The sequence below is a fragment of the Pogoniulus pusillus genome, chromosome 25 (assembly GCF_015220805.1).
Source record: "Pogoniulus pusillus isolate bPogPus1 chromosome 25, bPogPus1.pri, whole genome shotgun sequence".
Lineage (NCBI taxonomy): Eukaryota > Metazoa > Chordata > Aves > Piciformes > Lybiidae > Pogoniulus > Pogoniulus pusillus.
Genome location: NC_087288.1, coordinates 9,837,652 through 9,859,058, shown reverse-complemented (window position 1 = coordinate 9,859,058; position 21,407 = coordinate 9,837,652). Strand labels below are relative to the sequence as shown.

The 21,407-nt window shown below is 45.0% G+C and overlaps 2 protein-coding genes and 1 long non-coding RNA gene across 10 annotated transcripts in view; 1 reads left to right on the top strand and 2 right to left on the bottom strand.

Annotated features, from left to right (window-relative positions):
* PPP1R21 (protein phosphatase 1 regulatory subunit 21) overlaps positions 1-3,144 on the bottom strand; it is a 28,854-nt gene extending 25,710 nt beyond the window's left edge. The window contains exon 1 of the mRNA XM_064164386.1: positions 2,953-3,144. Coding sequence (XP_064020456.1) covers positions 2,953-3,012 — 60 coding nt within the window. The 5' untranslated portion in view covers positions 3,013-3,144. The remainder of the gene's footprint in view (positions 1-2,952) is intronic.
* Positions 3,145-4,595: 1,451 nt separating this feature from the next.
* FOXN2 (forkhead box N2) overlaps positions 4,596-21,407 on the bottom strand; it is a 46,809-nt gene continuing 29,997 nt past the window's right edge. For 2 of the 8 annotated variants that reach the window (XM_064164382.1, XM_064164385.1), the window contains exons 5-6: positions 21,021-21,089; positions 15,773-20,583 (exon numbers count right to left, since the gene is read on the bottom strand). In XM_064164382.1, the coding sequence (XP_064020452.1) occupies positions 20,066-20,583; positions 21,021-21,089 (587 nt within the window). In that variant the 3' untranslated portion in view covers positions 15,773-20,065. Of the gene's footprint in view, positions 5,061-8,807; positions 8,956-9,071; positions 9,204-11,239; positions 11,317-13,797; positions 13,922-14,117; positions 14,172-14,571; positions 20,584-21,020; positions 21,090-21,407 lie in introns of those variants that run through there. The other 6 variants (XR_010307026.1, XR_010307027.1, XR_010307025.1 and 3 more) reach the window with 6 other exon arrangements.
* LOC135186570 (uncharacterized) lies at positions 12,926-20,907 on the top strand. Its single transcript, XR_010307028.1, has 2 exons — positions 12,926-13,019; positions 20,091-20,907. It is a non-coding gene; the product is annotated as an uncharacterized LOC135186570 (long non-coding RNA).

Genomic DNA, 21,407 nt, shown 5'->3' with positions numbered 1-21,407 from the left:
AGAGAAGAAACTTCCAAGCTTCCTTAACAAGAAAGTGCAGCACAGCTTTTCCCACCACAGCTACTAATGCAGGAAGATGCCAGACACAGTGAATGAGCCAGCTCAGTTGTGCTGTACTGAGACACCCAAGCTGCAGTGTGATCCACCAAAGCCTGTTTTAAGCTCAAAGAGCCTTTTGACTATTACTTCCAGCAGGGTTGTGAGAGAGAGCCAAAAATTGCAACTCAAAGTAGAGACTCTGAAAACTCACATCCTTCTTCTGGACCGGTCTGTGAATTGAGTGGGAAAAGCAATCCTTTGGCAGGTACTTCCTTCAGCATTCCCTTAGTCTACCAAGTTCTTGTCTACCTCTCTCCTTAGCTTCCACATAATTAAGTGGTGAGGCAAATAGTTTCCCAGGGCTACTTTGTTTCCACCTGCACCGAGTAAGTAATCAGTTGTGCAAGGGATCACTCACACAAAAGGAAGAATGATTTGCAAAGGAGATCCCCACGTGTGACAAGTAAATTGGGATCATTTAATACATTACTGTATTAAATTACCAGAAACAAGAATTAGATCCTATGGCAAAACCAGACATTCCTCTCGAGGCCACCTCTGAAGTGGTATCCCAGTTTGAGACGGTTGGGGGAAGGAATTACCAAGGAGGGAGCGCGCCATGCTGTTCTAACTGGAAAGTTCTTTGTTCCTGTTATTTTGGTTAAAAGTTTGCTTGGCTTGTGATTGGTGCACAGACCTGTTGCAATTTCTGCCCGGCAACACCCCTTGACTTTCTTTAGACACGGACAGTGACTGCCTCGTGGCAGCTGCGTAGATAAAGGGGTTGGAAAGCGCAGACATTTTGCGTGCCGTTGGTGAGCAGGAGAACTCCCTGCCCGCCCAGCGCTGCTTTTGCTTATTTTACCTAAATCAAGTTTGATTTTCTTGTATTCAATCTCAAAGTGTGCGAGAACTGTTTTTAACACCACGATTCTCCGGAACTGTTGCACGAGGTAGGATGAGACCAAGAAACGGTTCCCACAAAGAAGCAGTGAAATATCACTGAACCACATCTGGCAACTTTCAGACCAAGACAGCTTTTGGACACCATCACAATATTAGAAGAGGATCCAGCAGATTGAACTTTCAGTAGCTACAGTCAAAAGCCCACATTTCAAAGTCTCAGTAAGGAATCAAGAGGCCAAATCCCTTGATTCCTTCATCTGCACAATTTTAAATCCTCAAGATATAGGATAGCCCCTGCAGAAAGCAAAAGAAATATCAACTCTGCGACCTACAAAGTGAATTTGTGTTTCTCAAGACGATTTTATGGAAGCATTAAAAAAAATACAAAAAATTGTGAACAATTTAGATTCTGTGTTTTATTTTCTACTGCAGCTCCAATGAGAATAGTAATTGAAGCTGCATCACTCCATCATCTAATAAAAGGTGTGAAATACAATCAAGTAGCTTGTTACAAACACTCAGATGCTGGGCTACAGAAAACCAAAGCTGTGTTGTTCCTTTCCCAGAATGCTGAGTAGTTGCCTTGCCCTTTTAATGAAGAAACAAGAATCACAGAATCAGTCAGGGTTGGAAGAAACCACAAGGATCATCTAGTTCCAACCCCTCTGCTATGGGCAGGGACACTCTACTCTAGATCAGGCTGGCCACAGCCTTATCCAGCCTGGCCTTAAACACCTCCAGGCATGGGGGCTCAACCACCTCTCCGGGTAATCCATTCCAGGCTCTCACCACTCTCATGCTCAACAACTTCCTCCTTATGTCCAGTCTGAATCTCCCCACCTCCAGCTTTGCTCCATTCCCCCCAGTCCTGTCACTCCCTGAGAGCCTAAAAAGTCCCTCCTCAGCTTTTTTGTAGGCCCCGAGAAGGTCACCTCAGAGTCCCCTCTTCTCCAGACTGCACAGCCCCAACTCTTTCAGTCTGTGCTCACAGCAGAGCTGCTCCAGCCCTCTGAGCACCCTCGTGGCCCTTCTCTGGACACCTCCAGCATGTGCACATCCCTCTTGTAATAGGGGCTCCAGAACTGGATGCAGTACTCCAGGTGGGGTCTCAGCAGAGTGAAGAGGAATGAAGAGTTCTGTATTAAGCAAGGCCCTAACATTTGAGAGATCATCTTGCACAGGAAAAGCACTGCTATGTATCAGAAATTTCTGCACACGCTGTGTTCCAAAACAAGGCAACAGTGACCTGGGGAAGAAGCCGCAGAAGAATGAGGACAGCAGGAAAAGCTTAGAATTAGGTGTCCAAACTTCCGAGACACTACCAATAACACTGAACTCCTACACCCACCAGTCAAAGCAAACTGAGAGAGGTACAAGATGTATGACCAAGACCTCACCAAATGTTGACACCCAAAAAAAGTAACTGAGTCCCACTCCTGACTGGGAAGTGGAGAAGCAAAGGAAAGCACTGGCAGTTTCAGTTCCCTGGCGTAGCTAGCCCCATTATCTGTTCCGCTGGATGCTTTGCAGACGAGGCCCCTTTGCTCCTCACGCCCAGCCAGTGCTCGGCAACGTCGCCTTCCCTTGGCAGCCCGTAAGCTCTCATCTCCCCTACCTGTCCAAGTCTGCATTCACCTCGCCCTCAAACAGAAGCAATCTTTGGGGCCCAAACACTTCACATCGCCACAAAAATGAGCGTTTCAGCCCCGACCAGCTTCCCCTTTCGGCTGGAGCACGGGCGGGAGAGCTCCAGACTCCGCTGCTCCGCGACGGCAGCGGCGCGGGGCAGGGCAGCCCGCTCCCGCGAGCAGGGCAGGGCAGGCTCCGGGCAGGCACGGGAAGCCCGCGGGACGAGCGGGAAGGCCTCCTCCCCTCAGAGAAGCAGCCCCTGGGCGCGTAACTGCCCTCAGCCAGCGCACAGAGCGCGGCTGGAGGGGAGGAGGGACCGGCGAGGGGGCGGTGGCTGCCGCTCGCCGAGCACCAGAGGCGAGCGCTGGCACACGATACCTTGGAGTACTCCTGAGCCAGCTTCTGGTACTTGGCCTGCAGGTCCGCGGCTGCCGCCATCTCCCCGCCGCCGGCCCGGCGCTTTAACGCAGCCGCCGAGCGCCGCCGGCCGCCAGGCGCAGACGCACTTCCGGCTCGGGCGGCGGGGAGGGCGCGGGAGGAGCTCCAGCCGGCGGCGCCATCTTGATTCAGCCGCCAAGATGGCGGCAGGGAGCGGGGCGGGGCCGCGGGGGGGGGGGGGGGGCGGCGCGGCCATGGTAACGGCTGCCGGGCCCCGCGCGGCCCTACGCTACGGGGCCGCTCCCCGCCCAAAAAGCCTCGGCAGCACGCGTGGGGCGGCGCCGGCTTGGGGAAGGGCGGGTGGAGAGGTCAGCTCGCCGCATCGCGACGTGGGCAGCAGCGGTCGGTGCCCGGTGCCTTTCCCCGCCTCGGGACCAGAGCCAGGATCGTGACCGCGGCCATGACTCTGCGCCCGACGCAGAGCTGTCACTAGGGGGAGCGCCGGCCCCGGTCCTGTTACACAGTGCCCGGCAGGCGGCCAGCAGAGCGCCGTGCGTGACTCCTGCAGGGAGTGCTAGGGCTGCTGGCTAACGTGGGGCACCGAACACTCGCGGAATCTGGGGCAAATACTATGGCAGAGCCACGACACAAAAATCAATTAAATAATTTCTCATGAAACGCGAATTCCACAGTCTCGGGGCTCGTTTTGAGTGCCTGCGTTCAGTGGTTTCCGGAGGGGAGAACGACAGCGGCTCTGCTGCCTCCAGCCTGTCGGTCCTTTTGTTTCAGAGCTTGCTTTCAAAAGGCTTCATCATTCAGCCATCTTTCTTTAAAAGACTGCTTAGCTTCGGCTAATCACCATCTACGTCTGCTTTAGCCCCAGATTTGTCAAACGTTTAAATGTGTATATACCATCTGCAGTCATCGAAACGTTGAAGACAGCAGAGGTGTATTTGGTCCTGCCAGAGATCCAGCCAGTGCAGGATTTTGCTTCTGGAAGTGACTGGAAAGAGATGTGTGAGGAAAGGAAAACAAAAAAAGAAGGGGGAAAACAAAAAAGAAGGGGGAAAACAAAAAAGAAGGGGGAAAACAAAAAAGAAGGGGGAAAACAAAAAAGAAGGGGGAAAACAAAAAAGAAGGGGGAAAACAAAAAAGAAGGGGGAAAACAAAAAAGAAGGGGGAAAACAAAAAAGAAGGGGGAAAACAAAAAAGAAGGGGGAAAACAAAAAAGAAGGGGGAAAACAAAAAAGAAGGGGGAAAACAAAAAAGAAGGGGGAAAAAAAAAAAGAAGGGGGAAAACAAAAAAGAAGGGGGAAAACAAAAAAGAAGGGGGAAAACAAAAAAGAAGGGGGAAAACAAAAAAGAAGGGGGAAAACAAAAAAGAAGGGGGAAAACAAAAAAGAAGGGGGAAAACAAAAAAGAAGGGGGAAAACAAAAAAGAAGGGGGAAAACAAAAAAGAAGGGGGAAAACAAAAAAGAAGGGGGAAAACAAAAAAGAAGGGGGAAAACAAAAAAGAAGGGGGAAAACAAAAAAGAAGGGGGAAAAACAAAAAAGAAGGGGGAAAAACAAAAAAGAAGGGGGAAAAACAAAAAAGAAGGGGAAAAACAAAAAAGAAGGGAAAAAAAAGAGGCAGCAGAGCAAGGGAAAAAAAAGAAAATTAATCATTAAAAAGTGGGGGGGAAAAGGTTAAAAACAGGTTTAGAAAGAAATGCAAGCACGAGGAGATCATCAGTATATATGCAGAGCATCTGATGAATTAAAGGTTAAGGACTTACTGCTCTAGGAGAAAAGTGAAACAGCAAATGTATTTTTTTGTTGCTATGGTATATTTTTTCCCCTCCTTGATTTCAGCAGTCTTCATAGCCTTTCCTCAGTAGTGGGTATTGCTAGAGATGGTAAATCATTTTCTTACTTCCCTTCCTCTTTGTTTCCTTTAAGTAGGAGTAGATAATCCTTTTCCTTAGTCTCGAGGCTCTGGTGGTCTGTGCTATTCTTTTGCTTATCACAGCAGTGGAGTTGGCAAACACTAAATACGATACAGTGGCCACATTAGTAAATATGTTTACATCTCCACGGGAAGTCTAATGTTGCAGGACATGTTGCGGATCTGTGTTGCCAAGAACAGAGATGCACGTTTTTAGGAAGTCTAAAAAGGGAGGGTGTAGAAAGCAAAACACATATTGCCACTATTCATCCAAATGATCTTCCTGCTGTTCTGCACGGCCAGAAGAGCTTAAATAGCAACACTGGAATAACAAATAAGGAAGCTTTAGTTTTTAACATTAAAGCCAAAACAGACTGCTCCTTCTCCTGTGTTTTGTAAGGAAATTTAGAGACATTTTGAACAAAGTGAATGGAGTTTGCAATTGGCATCCAGCACACCAGGGTTAACAGCAGCACACCTCGTATGGTATGGCTTGGCGCATCGGCGCAAAGAATTTTATACTGGAAAACTGTTAACCTTTTCAATTGGTTCCAGGGTTGTGGTTTTAGGATTGCAGGTTCTAGGATACGTCTTTCATGGAACGTTAGAATGAAATACTTTGACCACCCTTTGCAAAACACAGTACTTCTGGTTTGTGCTGTGTTCAAAGATGCTTTTCGTGGCGAAACGTTCTCCTTTGTAGCTGGTGCGGTGAATGGTGGCAGAGAGACTTCACAGCTGGAAAAGCTGGGAAGGGGAACTGAGGGAATTCAAATGCCTAGCTGTAGCAGAATTAATTGCTTTCTCACTGACAACAGTGGTGTTTCTGACTGGGCAGCTCGTGTCCAGGGTTGAGGAACCCAGAATGTATTTGCCTGTGTCTACCCAGAATGGCAAGATCCAAGTGTACATATCTAGGGCACTTCACAGAGGAGGTAAAGCTAGCTTCTCAAAACACAAGCTAATGGAGTGAATCAAAAAGAGGGGTGCTTCTAGTGCTTAAAGGCTGTAAGGCTAAGAGCTAACTGCAACATTTTTAGGCTCATCAGAACAGCTCTTCTTCAGTGTATTTTAAGCACCACCCCAGCCTCTTGTATTTTAAAATGCTCCTATTTCTTCCCCAGCTTCTCCCAGGTTCTGGGGTCCCTGTAGTGTTTGGAACTTAGAACGCTGTAACCTACCACTATTCCATGATGGTACTTGGTGAACAGCTGAAGTCAAATGACCTGATGGAGCAGGTCCAGAGGAGTGCCACAAAAGTGATCAGGGGGTTGGAACAGCTCTGCCACAAAGACAGGCTAAGGGAGCTGGGGATGTCCAGCCTGGAAAAGAGAAGGCTCCAGGAAGACCTAATAACAACCTTCCAGTACCTGAAAGGGGAGCTACAAGAGGGATGGAGAGAGGTTGTTTTAAAAGGCCTGCAGTGACAGGATGAGAGGCAATGGCTTCAAACTAGAAAAGAGAGGATTTCAATTGGATGTTAGGAACAAGTTCTTGGAACAGGTTGCCCAGGAAGGTAGTTGAGGCCCCGTCCTTCGAGATAGTCACAAGGTGAGGCTTGACAGGGCACTGGACAGCCTGATCTAATTGAGGATGTTCCTTCTCACTGCAGAGGGGGTTGGACTAGATGACCATTGGAGGTCCCTTCCAACCCAGGCCATTCTATAGTTCTATGATGTGTGGTCTGCCCTAGGTGATCCTGCTTTGGCAGGGGCCTTGGACTAGATGATCCCTTGTTTTATATAAGTGATACAATATGATATATGATGTGGAAGTTCCCCAAGCATAGAGGTAACAAAAGTTGTGGGTTTGGTTGTTTGGGTTTTTTTGGTGGGGTTTTTTTTTTAACTTCTAGGAAATTCTCAGATTCATCTTTTTAATGAGCTTTCACAGCTGCAGTGCTACTGCCTCTGCTTTCAGCTGTGGAAAAAAAATGTTCTTCATTGTACTATTTCCTCACAAGCACTTCCTTAACACCTCTCCCTAGAGAGCAAGGTTGTGGAAGCTCTGCAGCAGAGAGGTACACAGTGCATGTTGCTGCGCCTGCCTTCTCTGTGACTCAGTACATAATTGCACAGGACTGATCCTGTCATCAGAAGTGCTAAGCAAGACAGGTCAAATGGAATACCAAGCAGCGTGGGGTAGTTGCCACAGGATCCCTCAAAATAATACCTTTTGTAAATCATAGAATTATGAATCACCAGAGTTGGAAGGGAGCTCCAAAGATCATCTAATCCAACCCCCTCTGCAGTCAGCAGGGATGTCCTCAACTAAGTCAGGTCACCCAGAGCCCTGTCAAGCCTCACCTTGAACATCTGCAGGGATGGAGCCTCAAGCATCTCTCTGGGAAACCTGTTGCAGTGCTCAACCACCCTCATTGTAAAACACATGTTCCAAACATCCAACTCACATCTACTCTTCTCTAGTTTGAAGCCAGTGCCGCTTACCCTGGCAGTACAGGCCTTTGTAAACAGCTTCTCTCCAGCCTTCTTGCAGGCTCCATTAAGATACTGAAAGGTCGTTATTGGGTCTTTCTAGAGCCTCTGTCCTCCAGGCTCTGGGGAGACAACAACCCTAGCTCCTTCAGCTTGTCCTCAGCAGAGGTGCTCCAACCCCCTGGTCATTTTCGTGGCCCTCTTGATGCACTCCATTAGGTCCAATGCCCTTCCTGTGTGGAGGCCTTAAGAGCTGGACACAGTAATCCACCCACAGGAGTACAAATACATGTTAATGGCAGCAGAGCTTGATGAGCTGAAACATGCCTGTTAAGCAAAGAAATGCCTTACAAGGGTTACAGCACTGCTGCTTTTCACGGGGGGGATGGAAAGGAAATGTTCTGCAGTGAAGGAGCTGCCTTTTTGTTACGTCTGTGCTCATCAGCTGCTGTAATGGGTGCTGAATTTTAGATGCTGTCTAAAGACAAATTTAAGAATTACTGCTTCAATAAGGTCTGATGGTTGGACTCAGTGACCTTGAAGGTCTTTTCCAACCAGAACAATTCTATGATTCTGTGACTCTGTTTTCAAGGTCATTTATCCCCTTTTCCCTGCACAAACAGTACCTTTCTGTCTGTTAGTCAGAGCTTGTACTCACATATATCCTGTCAATAGGTGTGGAGAATTCCACAAAGAGTGTATTTTGAATAATCCTGGCTGGTTTTTGTGCTTTGGGAAAACAAATTAGTTGTCATCAGCTCCAAGTATTGACAACAAAAGGGGGGTTAAAATCCAAGGGTGGGGTGGAATCAAAAATTGTTGGAAGGGAGCCATCTTCAGTCATCAGACTCCATCTTCAGTCATCTCAAGCAAGGCACAAACCACATCCTGGAAAGAAGCAAGCACCCTAAAACTGGTGTTTTGTTTCTGTGATCTTAGCAACAGCAAGTATGAACAGCAGGATCTGTCCTAATGATGGGTGCTCATTGTTTCTCATGGCAACTCTGTAACAAACTTTTCCATAGAACCTTTCACCTCTCCCAAAAATCTGATTGTTTAGACGAAAAAGCTAATAGTTTTAATGATTTGTAATCTTTATTCTCATAGCTTCGGTGTGGCTGTAGCATTTAAAAAGAGAGCTGAGAACGAGTTTCTATCTTTCACATTCTTTCCCAGCCCATAGGATAAATAGTTTGAGTCATCCTTAGGGTGTGTACGTGGCCAGGGGAGTGGTGCCTCTATGTAAAAAGAAATTGCTGAGAACAAGAAGATGGGAGAACTGATCTGCCTGTGATAATTCAGAGGTGACTTTGCAGTTCACGTTCCACTTGGGTACAACAAATACCAGCCCTTGGTGCAATAGCAGCAACTTCTCTGTCTTCACAGCAAATCCTCATCGATAAAACAGCAGAACCTAGCAACCGCTGCAAAGGTTAAAGGCTTTTTTCCCACTCCTTTGTTTTTTGAAAGCAGGAAAATTAATCGTCTTCCCTACCTGTGCCATCTTTTGTTGAAGGTCTACAGATCTTCTACAGGCTCTCCTCTTGCCTTTTTTTTTCCTTCCCCCTTGCAGGGGTTATAGCTGAGAAACACTGGCTCAGCTGAGGTTGTCTGCACTCAGATTGTACAGTCTTGCATGTTTGCTGCAGAAAGAAAAAAGAAAGAAATGCACATGAAATCCCGAGAGACAAACTGCCCAATTTCATACATAGGGGAAGATAGAAGACTGGGTGGAGAAGGAGCATTATGAAGGTCGTACAGTGAGAAGTGGATACTCAATTACATATGCCAGCTGGGGACATAGACCTGCAGGCCTTTGAAGAAAGTCCCAACCCCTTCTTGTGAGTCATATCAACAAACCTGGCATGGGTTTGTCTTCATTCTTTCTTATCTGCAGAGAGACATGTGAGCAGAGAAAGGAGAGCCATTAGCAAGTTCACCAGTAGCTCAGGAAACATTTTAATCAGAACTGTTGCTGTTCAGGAGTGGGTTTATTTGAATAAAAGAAGAAAGACCAAAAAGAGAAAGGATTGTGGCACCTGCAGAAATAGTTTGGACTTTTGGAACAAACTAAAACCAGGTCTTTGGTGTGCAAAAACTGTCATGGAAAAAAAAAGGCCAGGGATGGAGAAAGGAGGCATGGGCTAGGGTATCTCACCACCAGAATATGGGGAGAAGGCCACAAGGTGCCACGTGGAAGGAAGGAGCAAGCAGTGAAGAGTTATTTGTACACCAGAAGCTGGGTGATGGGAAATGGAAACTCAGTGGACGGTGGGGGGACACCCTGGGAGAATCAGAAAGCAGCAGGGGAGTATTGTGATCAAACTGATTGCTGGAGAAAGAGCCTTGGCAGGTTTGTGGATTAGTAGCAACTCAAAAGGAGAAACAGCATGGGGAGCAATGAGGGGGCCAATTTTCAATCCTAACAATGAGTGGAGAAAATATCTTAAGAGGGGATCCTGAGGCTGAAATGAACTGTATTTTTTAAAATATGAATTATCTTTTTTTTCTTCATATTTCTTTACTTGGGGTATGTGTGGGGCCTGTGGCATGCAGTTCTTAATGCTTATTTCTTTATTTTTGGTGGTTATGATGCTGACCAGTAAAAACAGCATTATTTCAGCTGAGTGAAATCCCACAAGCCTTAAAGAAGCTATCAGAGAACTTGAGTGTATTTACAAGGACAGATGTTATAATTAATCAGGGAATGACACAGTTGGTCAGAAACACTTTTTTTTCCTTCTTAAACAAAAAAGAGGAAGAGTAGGCTTTCAGGCCTCTACACATTAGAAAGAAATAAACCAGAGAAAACTGTTTTCAAAACAAAATGCCTTGAAACATACTCTGTAGAACTTAACCATGATCTGTAAATCGTTTATGAGATGATTTTAAAGACTTAAAGTTTTCCAGTATTAAAAAATCCAAACCAAGAGCCCCTCAGACATACTCTGTAGAGCTTAACCATGATCTTTAAATAGTTTATGTCATGATTTAAGAGAGTTACAAGTTTTCTTAGTTAAAAACCCCAAAGCCCTCAATTTCAAAATGACAGCAATTTTGTGGGGATGGTTTTAGATAAGAAGCCCTAGTTGAAATTCTGCTAGAAGTGGGCACATAACCTGCCTGAAATTTGAAGGCAAATTGTTACTGCCAGCTACCCACCCATAAGGGTTTTTTCATTTGAGGACCAGCATTCCTTGGAAAGAAAGGTGTGAGTCACTTGCAGGAGCCAGCAAAGAAAGGAAGCTTCAGAGAATGACAATGCACAATTTTCCACCTCTAGCTGCATCCCATATTTCTGTGTATATCTATAGATAAGCCCCCAAGTGAAATTTGGTATCAAGGTGTACCCAGGGTATTTATCCTTCTCCTCATTATAAGCCACTATACCTGATACAAATAAATTAGCAACACTACCAGGACCAGAGTATTTGTGAAAAGTTGGGACACCAACAACTAGAGATTAACCACCACGCTGGAAATAATGAAGCTTGACAGATCTAGGGTTAAATACTTTAAAATTAGATCCTGCTGAAAGCTGAATCTTGTTGCTTAGCAACGGCTGCATGGGATGCTGCAGTCACTCAGCAGATGCTTCTCTGGGGAGTTAACATTACACTCACAGAAAGTGGGTTATGATTGGGTCAAGGTGACATCATGCTGCATGGGGGCATCACATTTTCAAGGCAGCATAAACCACAATGGCATTTAATATCCAGATTTGTGCAGCCACTTGGAAAAATGAAGGAAACCTCTTTTCTTTTGGAAATGGGCTCAGCTCTGCCTCCATCTTACCTGCCCCATGGAAGGGCTTGCAGAGCCTGTGTGAAAACGGCAGATATTTTGAGCCAGCATGCCAGAGCTGATGGCAACAGGTGAGTTTTTAATCTTTTCAAATTACTCACAGCCAAAAGCAAAGCAAAATACCTGTGATTTGTGGAGGTCTGACTGTGCATTCCGAGCATAGAAACCCCAAGCAGCAGTTTGGAAAACACACACGAAGCCTATGAAAGAGAATAAAATTTACCCTTACTCAAAATTTAGCTTGCTGAGCTAATTTCAGCATTAAAACCAACTAGGAACCTGCTGGATCTTACTAAGAAACCAAGATACCAGGTTAAATAAGCACAAAATCTGTTTTAAAAAGTGATGCTAAGTAAAGGTTGATACAGGCAGCTACAGAGATTTTTTTTCTGCCAACTGGAAAGCTCATAGGTGCATCAGTGCTTCTGAGGCTTGGCTGATAGAGACCAAGATGCATTTCTAAGGCACTGAAACAGCCAAGAGCTTAAAAGCCACTGGCATCTGTGGAATTGGCACAGAAATTAGGTATTCAGTTCAGCCTAGTGTTGCTGTCCACTAAGGCTTGAGAAGTCAAGATTCTAGGGAAATGGAAATGATGGCAACCAGGATAAAAACAACGCTTGAGTAGACACAGCTAGTTTTAAGCAACTAGATGTCCTGAGAACATTAAAAAAGCACAGACAAGTACTTGTTCGAGAGACTTGAAGTATGACAATGGCAAATACTAAGACATGAGGCAGACAATTGATCTGTCCCCGCTGGTTAAAAAAGCCCATCCAAAATGCAAAAGAAAAAAACAAACCACACTAAACCAACCAAAACAACCCAACCCAACCCCAAAATCCAACCAACAACCCCCCCACCCAAACGAAAAAGACAAACCCACAACTGCAAAATGAGCTGAACAAAGACCTATGAAACACATCCCATGGGTGACTGTGGCTGTTTGAGCTAGATTTCTAGCTCAGACATTAACAAATTCAGAACAGAGAAACGTAGAAGTGGAAGCTCTGAGTGGAGAGGTGAACTTTCTAGGGATAGGCCATATAATGGCAACAATGGATAAGTTGATATAATTCCATTGGCGCATCAAAAGCTTCATGTTTAGAAGCACAGCTTGGACCTTCCCCTTTCTGAGGCTGCTGCTTCTGCCTGCGCCTGCTGCTATCTTCCCCCACCGCTGTTTTGGTGGCTGCTTCTTTTGCTGCTTTGCCACTGCTTGGCTCCTTCCCCGTCTTCCTTAAGGTTATTCTATTTCTGTACTAGTTTATTCTCCTCATACTGTTAAACTATAAGAAATGCAATTTCATTCTTCCTGACTCTCCAAAAATCGGTGTTGTAATGAGTTTACCTGGGGAGGGATCCACCTTAACCCAAGACATTCATTTTGAAGCTTTTCCAAACGTGGGGCATGATCTTGTTTTGTTATTTTTTATTGATAATCAGGATAAGGAAGAGGAGAAAAAATAAATTTGTTTAGTATTTTGTGTCCCATTATTGCTTCAACTTTGACCTGATGGGTTCAGCAGTACTCTACTAGTTGGGAGAGCTGTTATCCAGTGGCTTGCCTAGAATGTTTGAATTTGATGTTTCTGGCTGCTACTGTGGGTCTGATTGTAGTTTGGAGAAGAGAGAAATGCAAGAATGAGCAGGCTACGAGTGAGGTCTTTAGCTTCTCCGGAGGCAGCAGCAGGGAGTTAGGGGTTAAAGACACAGTCTGCAACCGCAGCGGGGGAGGGAGGGTCACCGCGCCGGGCAGACGGATTGCTCGCAGAGCAGCGAAACGTCCTGCCTCGGAACCCTTGAAACAGGAAAGAGTAGTTGGACATGCTGCGTACCCCACTGACCCTGCAGCGTGGAGGCAGCAAACTATCTGGCTCCCGTCGGTACGGAATAGAACGGGGTAAGTAAGGTCAGGAGCGGTGGAAGCCCTACCGGGGTACAGTCACAGAGGTCTGCGGCGCCGCCGCTTTTGGCTGCGAACGGTGTGGGCAGTGGCAGAGTCTCTCGGAGGAAGTTGAGGAGCTCGTTTGCGGAGAATGAGGCTCGAACGTTTCGATGGGTAGGCGAGTACCTGGCACCGGAGCGTCCCCCATGAGAGAGGCTGCTGAGGCAAAGGTTCTTTCGCCTGCAACCAGGGTCCGGAAGCGGTACCGGGGGATGCGCGGGGTCCTGGGAGGGCGAACACGCTAATGCCATCGAGCCTGCTAATGCCGCTGCTCCTGCCCTAGCCCCGCTTGTTTCTGCCGAACCGGCTGCTGCGGGAGAGGTGCCCTCTGCCTCAGTCCCAGTTCCACACCACGTAAGGAACAGAGCCAGGCAGGTGACAGTGAGCAGGGAGATTCGAATGGAAGAGTTAAGAGCTCCCTTGCTCTAATAGAAACGGGAGTGGGGGGGGAATAGCAGCTAGCAGTGGGGGTCGAGATAGCTCAGATGGCCATGGGGATAAACCAGAGCAGAGTAATCTCAAGCAGGGAACTGGTAGGGACCCTTTTGCTGCTGTTGAGGAGTTTCAGAAGTTTGCTCAACTCATGAAGCAAAGGGAAGAGGATCCAGGAGAGGGTACATCTGCTGGTGTGAAGGCATTTGGCAGTGATGAGAAGAAGGACTCAGTTATAGCAGTTGGTTACAGAATTGATGGTTTCCCGTTGGGGGAAGGCTATGACAAGCCAAGCACTTACCAGGCACGAGTGGTGCTGCAAAGCTGGGGAAACAGTAAGGCCAGGTTACGGCAGGCACCATCAACTCACAGAGGAGTGGCTCTAAGTCCCATTCACATGCCAGCAGGCTGCATTCAGTCTGGAACTGATGTACAGAAAATCGGTTCATAAGAATTGTTTCCAACTGGAAAACAAATAATCTTGGGTTGTTCAATATGTCAAAAGCCCAAGGAGAGAACTAATTGCGTTTCTTTGTTTTCATATTGCATCAGTACAGTCTGGTGTTTAACAAAGAGCTGTTTAACACTGGCAGAGAGAGGGCAGTTAGTTAATATTCTTACGTTAGCTGTAAGCAGTTCACACCTGGAAGAGCAGACATCTTTCAGGAGAGCCTTCTGGAAGAAACAGGAAGACAAGAAAACAGAAGACTGAAAATTCAAGCAGAATTGTTAGGGCTTTGCCTTTCTCAGGTGCAAAAAAACAGCTCCCATGGGTAAAAACAGGGAAGAGAATTCCTATGTGCTAATATGCTGGCAAAGTTCACAGTGACATTGCTGGACTAATAAGCAGAGCCCTCTACACCAGATGTTCACAGCTACATGTATTTACTCACACTACTCAAAATAAGAACATTTAGAGGTATCTGGAAGCTAAAAATCTGTGAAAGTAGAACCATATTGTGTCAAATTCAGACAGCCCTTTTTTTTCTCCTCCCTCCTCCCCTTCTCCAAATAAATCCAATCTATTAAGTACTTCCTCAACAAATGTCTTTAAAATACAGCTGGTGTAAGTGGGTAATTGCTTCACTTAATGCTTTATTTCCAGAACCGAGGCTCCATACAGAAGGTAATTTCCAGCAAAGCTGTAACAGAGGAAAACACTCCTGGGAAATTTAACAACAAACTTAAGTCTCTCTTAGCATAATGTAGTGAATAAGAATTAGAAAGATATCATTAACATAGGATACATAGCTGTGATTTTGTCCAAACAAATTAGAACAGTCATTCTCTTACCAGCACATTAAGATGAACACTACAGATATTAATGGAGCACAAATGTTCTGTAAATCACAAATCTGTTTATCTAGGACTTAAAATGTTGACAGCGTGGTTAAGGCAAGGCTTTGTTAAAACCTACTCTATGGCTTCAAGGCTTGCAAAAGGAACCATTGTATTTCCATCAGAAAACTTAAGTCAGTTACATACTCTGAGGTTGAAAGAAGTACAATTGGAAGAGATGGGCCACACACATGTGCTTTTGCCACATCTTGTGTTCTTCCTCTTGGGCACTGGCAGGGCACGTGTGTGTGCCCTTGAGGAGAAAGCTGGCCTTCGAGCGGCAAGCTGAGACAAGCAGAAAAGTGGGATGGGGAGGATTTAATTCGTACTAGTGAAAAGGGAGGTGTTCCCCCATCTGTGTGCTTTCCATAATGCCTTACATAAAGGGACCCAACAGACACTGTAAATTGTATCTAAAGAAAGCAAACACTGAAAAGGCACCAAACAGGATCTCTGCAGCTTTATCTAGGGACACTTTTAAAACTGCATGCCCTGTACTATGCTGTTGATCTTTGAGCACTATCATATAAGCAGCTTGGACACACAGTATGGATACAGAACTGCACATAAGAAACTTCCTCAGAAAAAAAAGATTCAAGTTACTTCTGTTTAAATACCTATTTCACACAGGAGGGCAAAAAGGTATGCAGCAGTATTTCAGCAATTGCCCAGATGTCAAAAATGTTCCTCGAGTTCCTGGGTAAAATCTTGGCCTCAGTAAGATGCTCTTCAAGCACTATGGGCCTGCAGTGTGTGAACTGGAATCAAAAGCCAATCCCACTCTGGATTGAGTGCCATACAGCTGATATCCACATGCATGCAACCTTCTTAACCCACCTACAATGAACTCTCAAAGAGGCTCCAATGGGGAAGCATGGCACTAGGAGCACCACTGAGACCAGAACCCAGGGCCTGCAGATGAAGAGAAAACACACTGCTTTCTGTTTGCAACGCTGTTTTATTTTAGAAAAGCCCCTTTGATCATCTGACTGAAAAATGCGGGCAGAAAAGTCACAAATGTTATAAAACAAAGTTTATTCTGCAATATTTTGTCATAATGAATTGCATCTCTTTGGTAAAAATAAACTTTATAAACATTTTAATTAACAGATTAGCATACAAAAAACTAAACTTCTGTAAATCGTCTTTAAAATGGGTAAAAGGACTAAAACTGGAGGAAAAAGGGTTAGAATTGGTCACCTACTGGCAAAATTATTCTAAACAAACCCAATGACATTGCTTATGCTACATTAGAAACAAGCTAATGGGAACAGTTTAAAAACCAACTCTGGTTCATTTGATCAGAAAGCATTCTTACAATTCACTTTTCAATAAATAATAGTTACAATGGATTGGCAATCATAAAATGTTTTGTATCACTATATGGCAGTAACATACCTTTAGTTATGCACTTTTTAGTTTGAAGAAATGTACATTTATAAAACAGACTTGATAATGGCACTGGCATTTAGGTGTGAAGGATGTGCTTTAAGAGATAATGGCAGGTGCAACATTTAAAATGTTCTACCCTTCTCAAATATTTTGACTACACCACTATTAACTTGTATGAGTGTACTTTGCTTTAACCAAAGCTTCAACTTCCTTCTTTTTTTTTTCTCCAGTTGCAAATCATAGAACTTCCATGTTACAGATGGGTTTTAATGTCTTTGATGTGACTTTTGCAAGAAACAGGAATTTAGTATTGCAATCCAAAAGGCCAACAGTTTGCCCAGAGTTCACATCAGTTTTATCCTCAGAGCAGCCTCCCTCATACAAGCATCCCATATGCTACTGCAGTTAAAGATTGAATATGGTTCATTAATACTTTTCCTGCCAAAATATGAGTCAACCATTGGCATGAGCATTTTACATATGTCACCAAAAAAGCCCAAAACCCAACAATCAAAATAACTTTTAATTATACTCCATTTATACTATATACACCAGGGGTCACTAACTGAGGTGGCAAACAAACCCAAACCCAACACTAGATCCATAAGCAAAAGGAAGGGCAGCTATTTGCCCACTACCAAGAGGGGTGCTCCCTCTCTGAGCTGGCAGGCTTTGCCTGCCAAAACACGCAGGCAGAGGCATGGGACAACAGTGTGGGATAGGTCAAGGGCATAGATCAGCTGCCTTCTCCTTCAGAAGGACAGAAGTATGACAGGAAAGCAGGAAGAGCAGGGCTCTGCCACACCGTTCTATGTCCCAGGGAAAGGCTACAATAGTTCCAACAGTTACAGTTCTTCCAGGTCAAAACCTGTAAGGATGGATGCAGCTTTCACTGCTGGCGAGTATGGTTTTATTGCTTGTTGCATATGGTGCCTAAACGCATTGTCTGCATTCCAACCTTCCCCCTTCAGAAATGCTGGAGGCATTATCACCAGCTTCAGGGTTCAGCAGCACAGCCACACTCCTCTAAGCATAAACCTTCTCCTTTTTTTTTTGGAGGCAAAAAAAGTAATTAGGAATCAAACCAAACCACGAAGCTGACTATGGCTGACAGTTTTCAGAATACTGCAGCTCGATCCAGCTTTCACTGGAAGCCACAGAAAAGCTGCAGCCAGTTTCAGTGGGAGGCGGGCGACACTCCTCTTCAACAACATGCGACTGAAAGCATGGCACCGAGCAAAATCCCAGACCACTCACAGTATTTCTGTGTAGCTGAATCCTCCTCTCCACACTGACACAAACTCTGCCCTTTGCAGTTTTCCATCAAGGTACCAAAGCAACAACAACAAAAAAAGGCAGTTCCACCAAGCCTTCACATCTCCACGTTCCAAAACCCTAAGGATCACTGTGCTGGTGGTTAATTGTCCTTTAAAAAGCAAGTTTTACCCCTTACTATTCACCAGGAAATAAATCTGATGTCACAGACCTAATTGGCTAATGCAGCACTTGTGATATCCACACGTGCTGCCCTGTTAGGGGTGTAAGCTAACAGGCATTCACACAAAGCAGGAACAGAGCAGTGCATTTTTCTTCCCTTTCATGAAACAAATCATTCTTAAAACTGAAGTAATCGGAGGAAACAAACCAACCAACCCACTTTCCCCCACCAGCTAGTGTTTGTGCTTTAAGAAAACTCATAAAAACAACAAAACCTTGGCTTTAAATTCCAAAACACAAAGAACCTCAAACATTTCAGGCGTGATCCAACAGCCGTTGAGTCAGTGGGAGCACCACCATTGTCTTCAAGAGGCACTGGAGCAGGCCCTCAGAGCAACAGAGCTTCAGCAGCATGGCTGTGTTCATATTTAAAGCAGACAGTTTATGGCAGTATTCGTTAAGACTGACACACAGGAAAAACAACAACAAAAAACCCCAACAAGACCCCAATACTGATCTAAGAAAGGCCTCCAAACAGCCAGGAGAATACCCAGTAAGGAAAAGGTTAAAGTTTTGGCTGAATCCAGCACTGTTTTCAATGACTGAAACAGCAGACACTGTTTTCCTAGGTGGCTCTGCTCCTAATTTTCAAACATCTCACCCAACACGTGCTGGAAGCGAAAGCTTCCCATGTTAGGGAGAACATTTATGGCACACGACGCTTTCAGAAACAGGGAAGATGAGTTTTGATAGCTGTAGACAATTCTGCAACATACTTAAGGTATCATTATACAGACAGGACAGTGAAAACCCCACCCCAACAGAACTGCTTACCTATCCTGAAACAGAAAATCTAAGAAGCCATCATCTACAGGAATGTGTAAGCAACTCGCCACTGACTGTTAAAGAAAAGGAAAAACGTTCACCATAGCACGAAAAACACTAAAACATTTTTGGCTGAAGGATGCCTGCCAACTATAAAGAGATATTTCTTATTGCAAAAATGAACTGTGAGGGAACTAGTTCCCCAAAGCAGAGAGGTCCACCTGAGCTACAACACATATCCAAAGGCAAAGGCGTAACCTTGGCAGTTGGATGCTGTGTGTACGGGAGGAGGCTGACAGGGCAGAGACAGCACAAGACAGAGTGATCTGGGAAGCAAGAGGGATGGTCAGTCCATGTGACAAAACCAACAAGCACTGGGTGGGTGAGAAGGGGCAAAAACTCCAATTCAGGGTTCACCAATCCAAAAGGAAGCTATTCTATTTTGTCTCAGATTGGAGAGGTAAGATATTCCCTTGTCAGCAGATGTCTGCCACTTAAAAGAGCCTCTACCTCATCCACGCTGTCACCACCATCAACTATTTGGATCTTGCACCCCCACCCCAATTGGTGAAGGGGATCAGAATGGCAGATGATGCAGCTACTATCTATTCTACAGTGGTAGTGACGGGACAACATCAATTTGGCAAGTGGCAGCTTTCACTGTTGGCTACATCCAAGGCCTGTGTATGCATGTACTCATCTGCATGAAAAGGACACACACTCCCTCCCCCCAAAAAAAAAAAGATAACAACTTGTCTTAAGGTGAAAAAAACTAAGACCAAACCAAACACCTCGGTTTTCTGTCAGGAATCTGACCTGCATAGAGCAGATTTGAGAAAAGCAAAAAGAAAAAAACCCACAAACCCAAACAAAAACCTGTGGGTGGTACCCACCTTAGCTATCCCTCAGCCCCAGCATCTCGCTGAAAAAAGCAGGTCCTGGAGTGCTGCAAGTTTTCAGCAACTGTGGAAGATAGGCTGAAAGCTGCAGCTACTTGGAGTTTCTACGCCAGTGTTTCCACCCGGACCTGTCTCTGAAGAGCAAAGAGAGGACAGGTGAGAAGAAGCAACTGAAACAAGAACCCTTTTTTCTGCCCCCTCCTTTCTTTATGTTTTCTTCTTTTTTTTTAAATCCTTTACATGGAAGTCAGAACCCTTCGACAAGGCAAAACTCACTTCTATAGATGGAACTAGAGAAGATGTAAATACGATCCACAGTGTGCATCTGAACAAACGTATTTTGGGGGGAGGGGGGGGAAGAGAAGAATAAAATTGTAAAATCAGCCATTTAAAAGGGAGGAAAAAAAAGTGATCACTACAAAGTTTGTTTTCAGGTTTTCACAAGTCATGCATTTCTTCTGATTTGAGAAGATTAAATTACTGTTATTTTTCTTTCTTTTTTTTAGGCAGTGATTCCAAAAATAAATGGCTAAATTATAGTCAGCGCCAAACAAACAAACAAAAAAAAAGCAATGAGTCCTCTTTATGGCTTTGATCTCCCTTGTGAAGGGTAAAAAGTAGAAGAGTATTGCCACAATTAAAAAAAATAGATGTGTATATTCAACGCTGACAGGCATCTTATTTTTTCCTTTGCTTGTGACAGTGGCTCTTGGCAGTACTTATTAAGGAACTCAAGCACGTCTGGATGCCAGCGAGGTGCAGCAGAGACCCTGCTGCTTCTTTCAACTCCTCATCAATTTCTTGACACAGCTCCTTGAGCGCTTTGCTGCTAGGCTGACTTTCCTTCGAGGTATCTCCGCACGGTTGGGATGCATAGCCGCTGTCTCCAAGAGGGTCGTCTTCGTAGTCACCATCCGTATCCACTTCGCTGTGAAACCCTTCGCTGCCGTCACTTCCGTCGTGGCTGGTCTTGGAGATGAACTCGTACACCTCATCGAGGGAGGACAAGGAAGACACGCTGGACCTAGATGCGCAGCGCTGGGAGCCCATGCTGCTGGCACTGTAGTTGTGATCCTCCTTCGGATCAATGTTGATGGCCATAGGATCATTTTCCTGCAGATTCATGGAACTGGGAGGGTTGAACGCACTGCCATAACTCCTCTTCTTAGGTGTCTTCAGAGGCTGAGGTTTCTCACCTATTAAAAAACCCCAAAACCCAAGATTTGTCAGTAAGCAAAGATTTCCAAGGAGACCACCTGCAAAACCAAGCACACTGCAGCTGGCTGACTGCAAAAGCAAGCTGAATGTAAGCACTTAAGAGTCGGAATACCTTGTGTGCATTTGTGTCATTCATATAGGACATGGTCTTTGGCTAACCACAACTAAGGGCTAGTTAAACAAAAGCAACTAAGAAAGAAGAAATGAAAAAACCTATAACGGGGGGGGACACGACAACATAGAAAGTGGGTTCTATAAAACTCTAATACTAGCAGAAAGAATAAATCAGATTTGTTTCTTGACTGCTCTTACTTTTTGGAAACCAGACCATAGTGTCCCTCCTGAAACCTTAGCAAGAAAGCATTTATCTACCGGATAGAGAAGAAAAAAGAAAGTAAAATGGCTTAATGCTTACAGTTCAGCATCCCTTGTTGAATGGAAGTATTTAACAGCATCATTGCAGTAGCAGCATCGATATCAGATTCTGTGAAGGAGAAAGAGCAAAATGTTAGATCTCAGTTTAGAGATTTGACAACAGTAAGTCCCTAGAAGAAATGGCCTAAAATAAGGAGCAAGGGGAAAATCCCAAGTGTGAATTCAGACAGAGCATGCCTCTTACACAGTGCAGTAGTTACAGAGCAGTCTCACCTCTTGCCCATGGTATTAAAACCTGAATTCTCACACTGTGCTTACCAAAGCTGATGCCAAGCAACAGTAACCTTATTTAGACATCCATATGACAATACTGTTGCTATGCTTATCAACAAATGGCTTTTCCTTTGGACCAGTTAAGAGTTGAGGC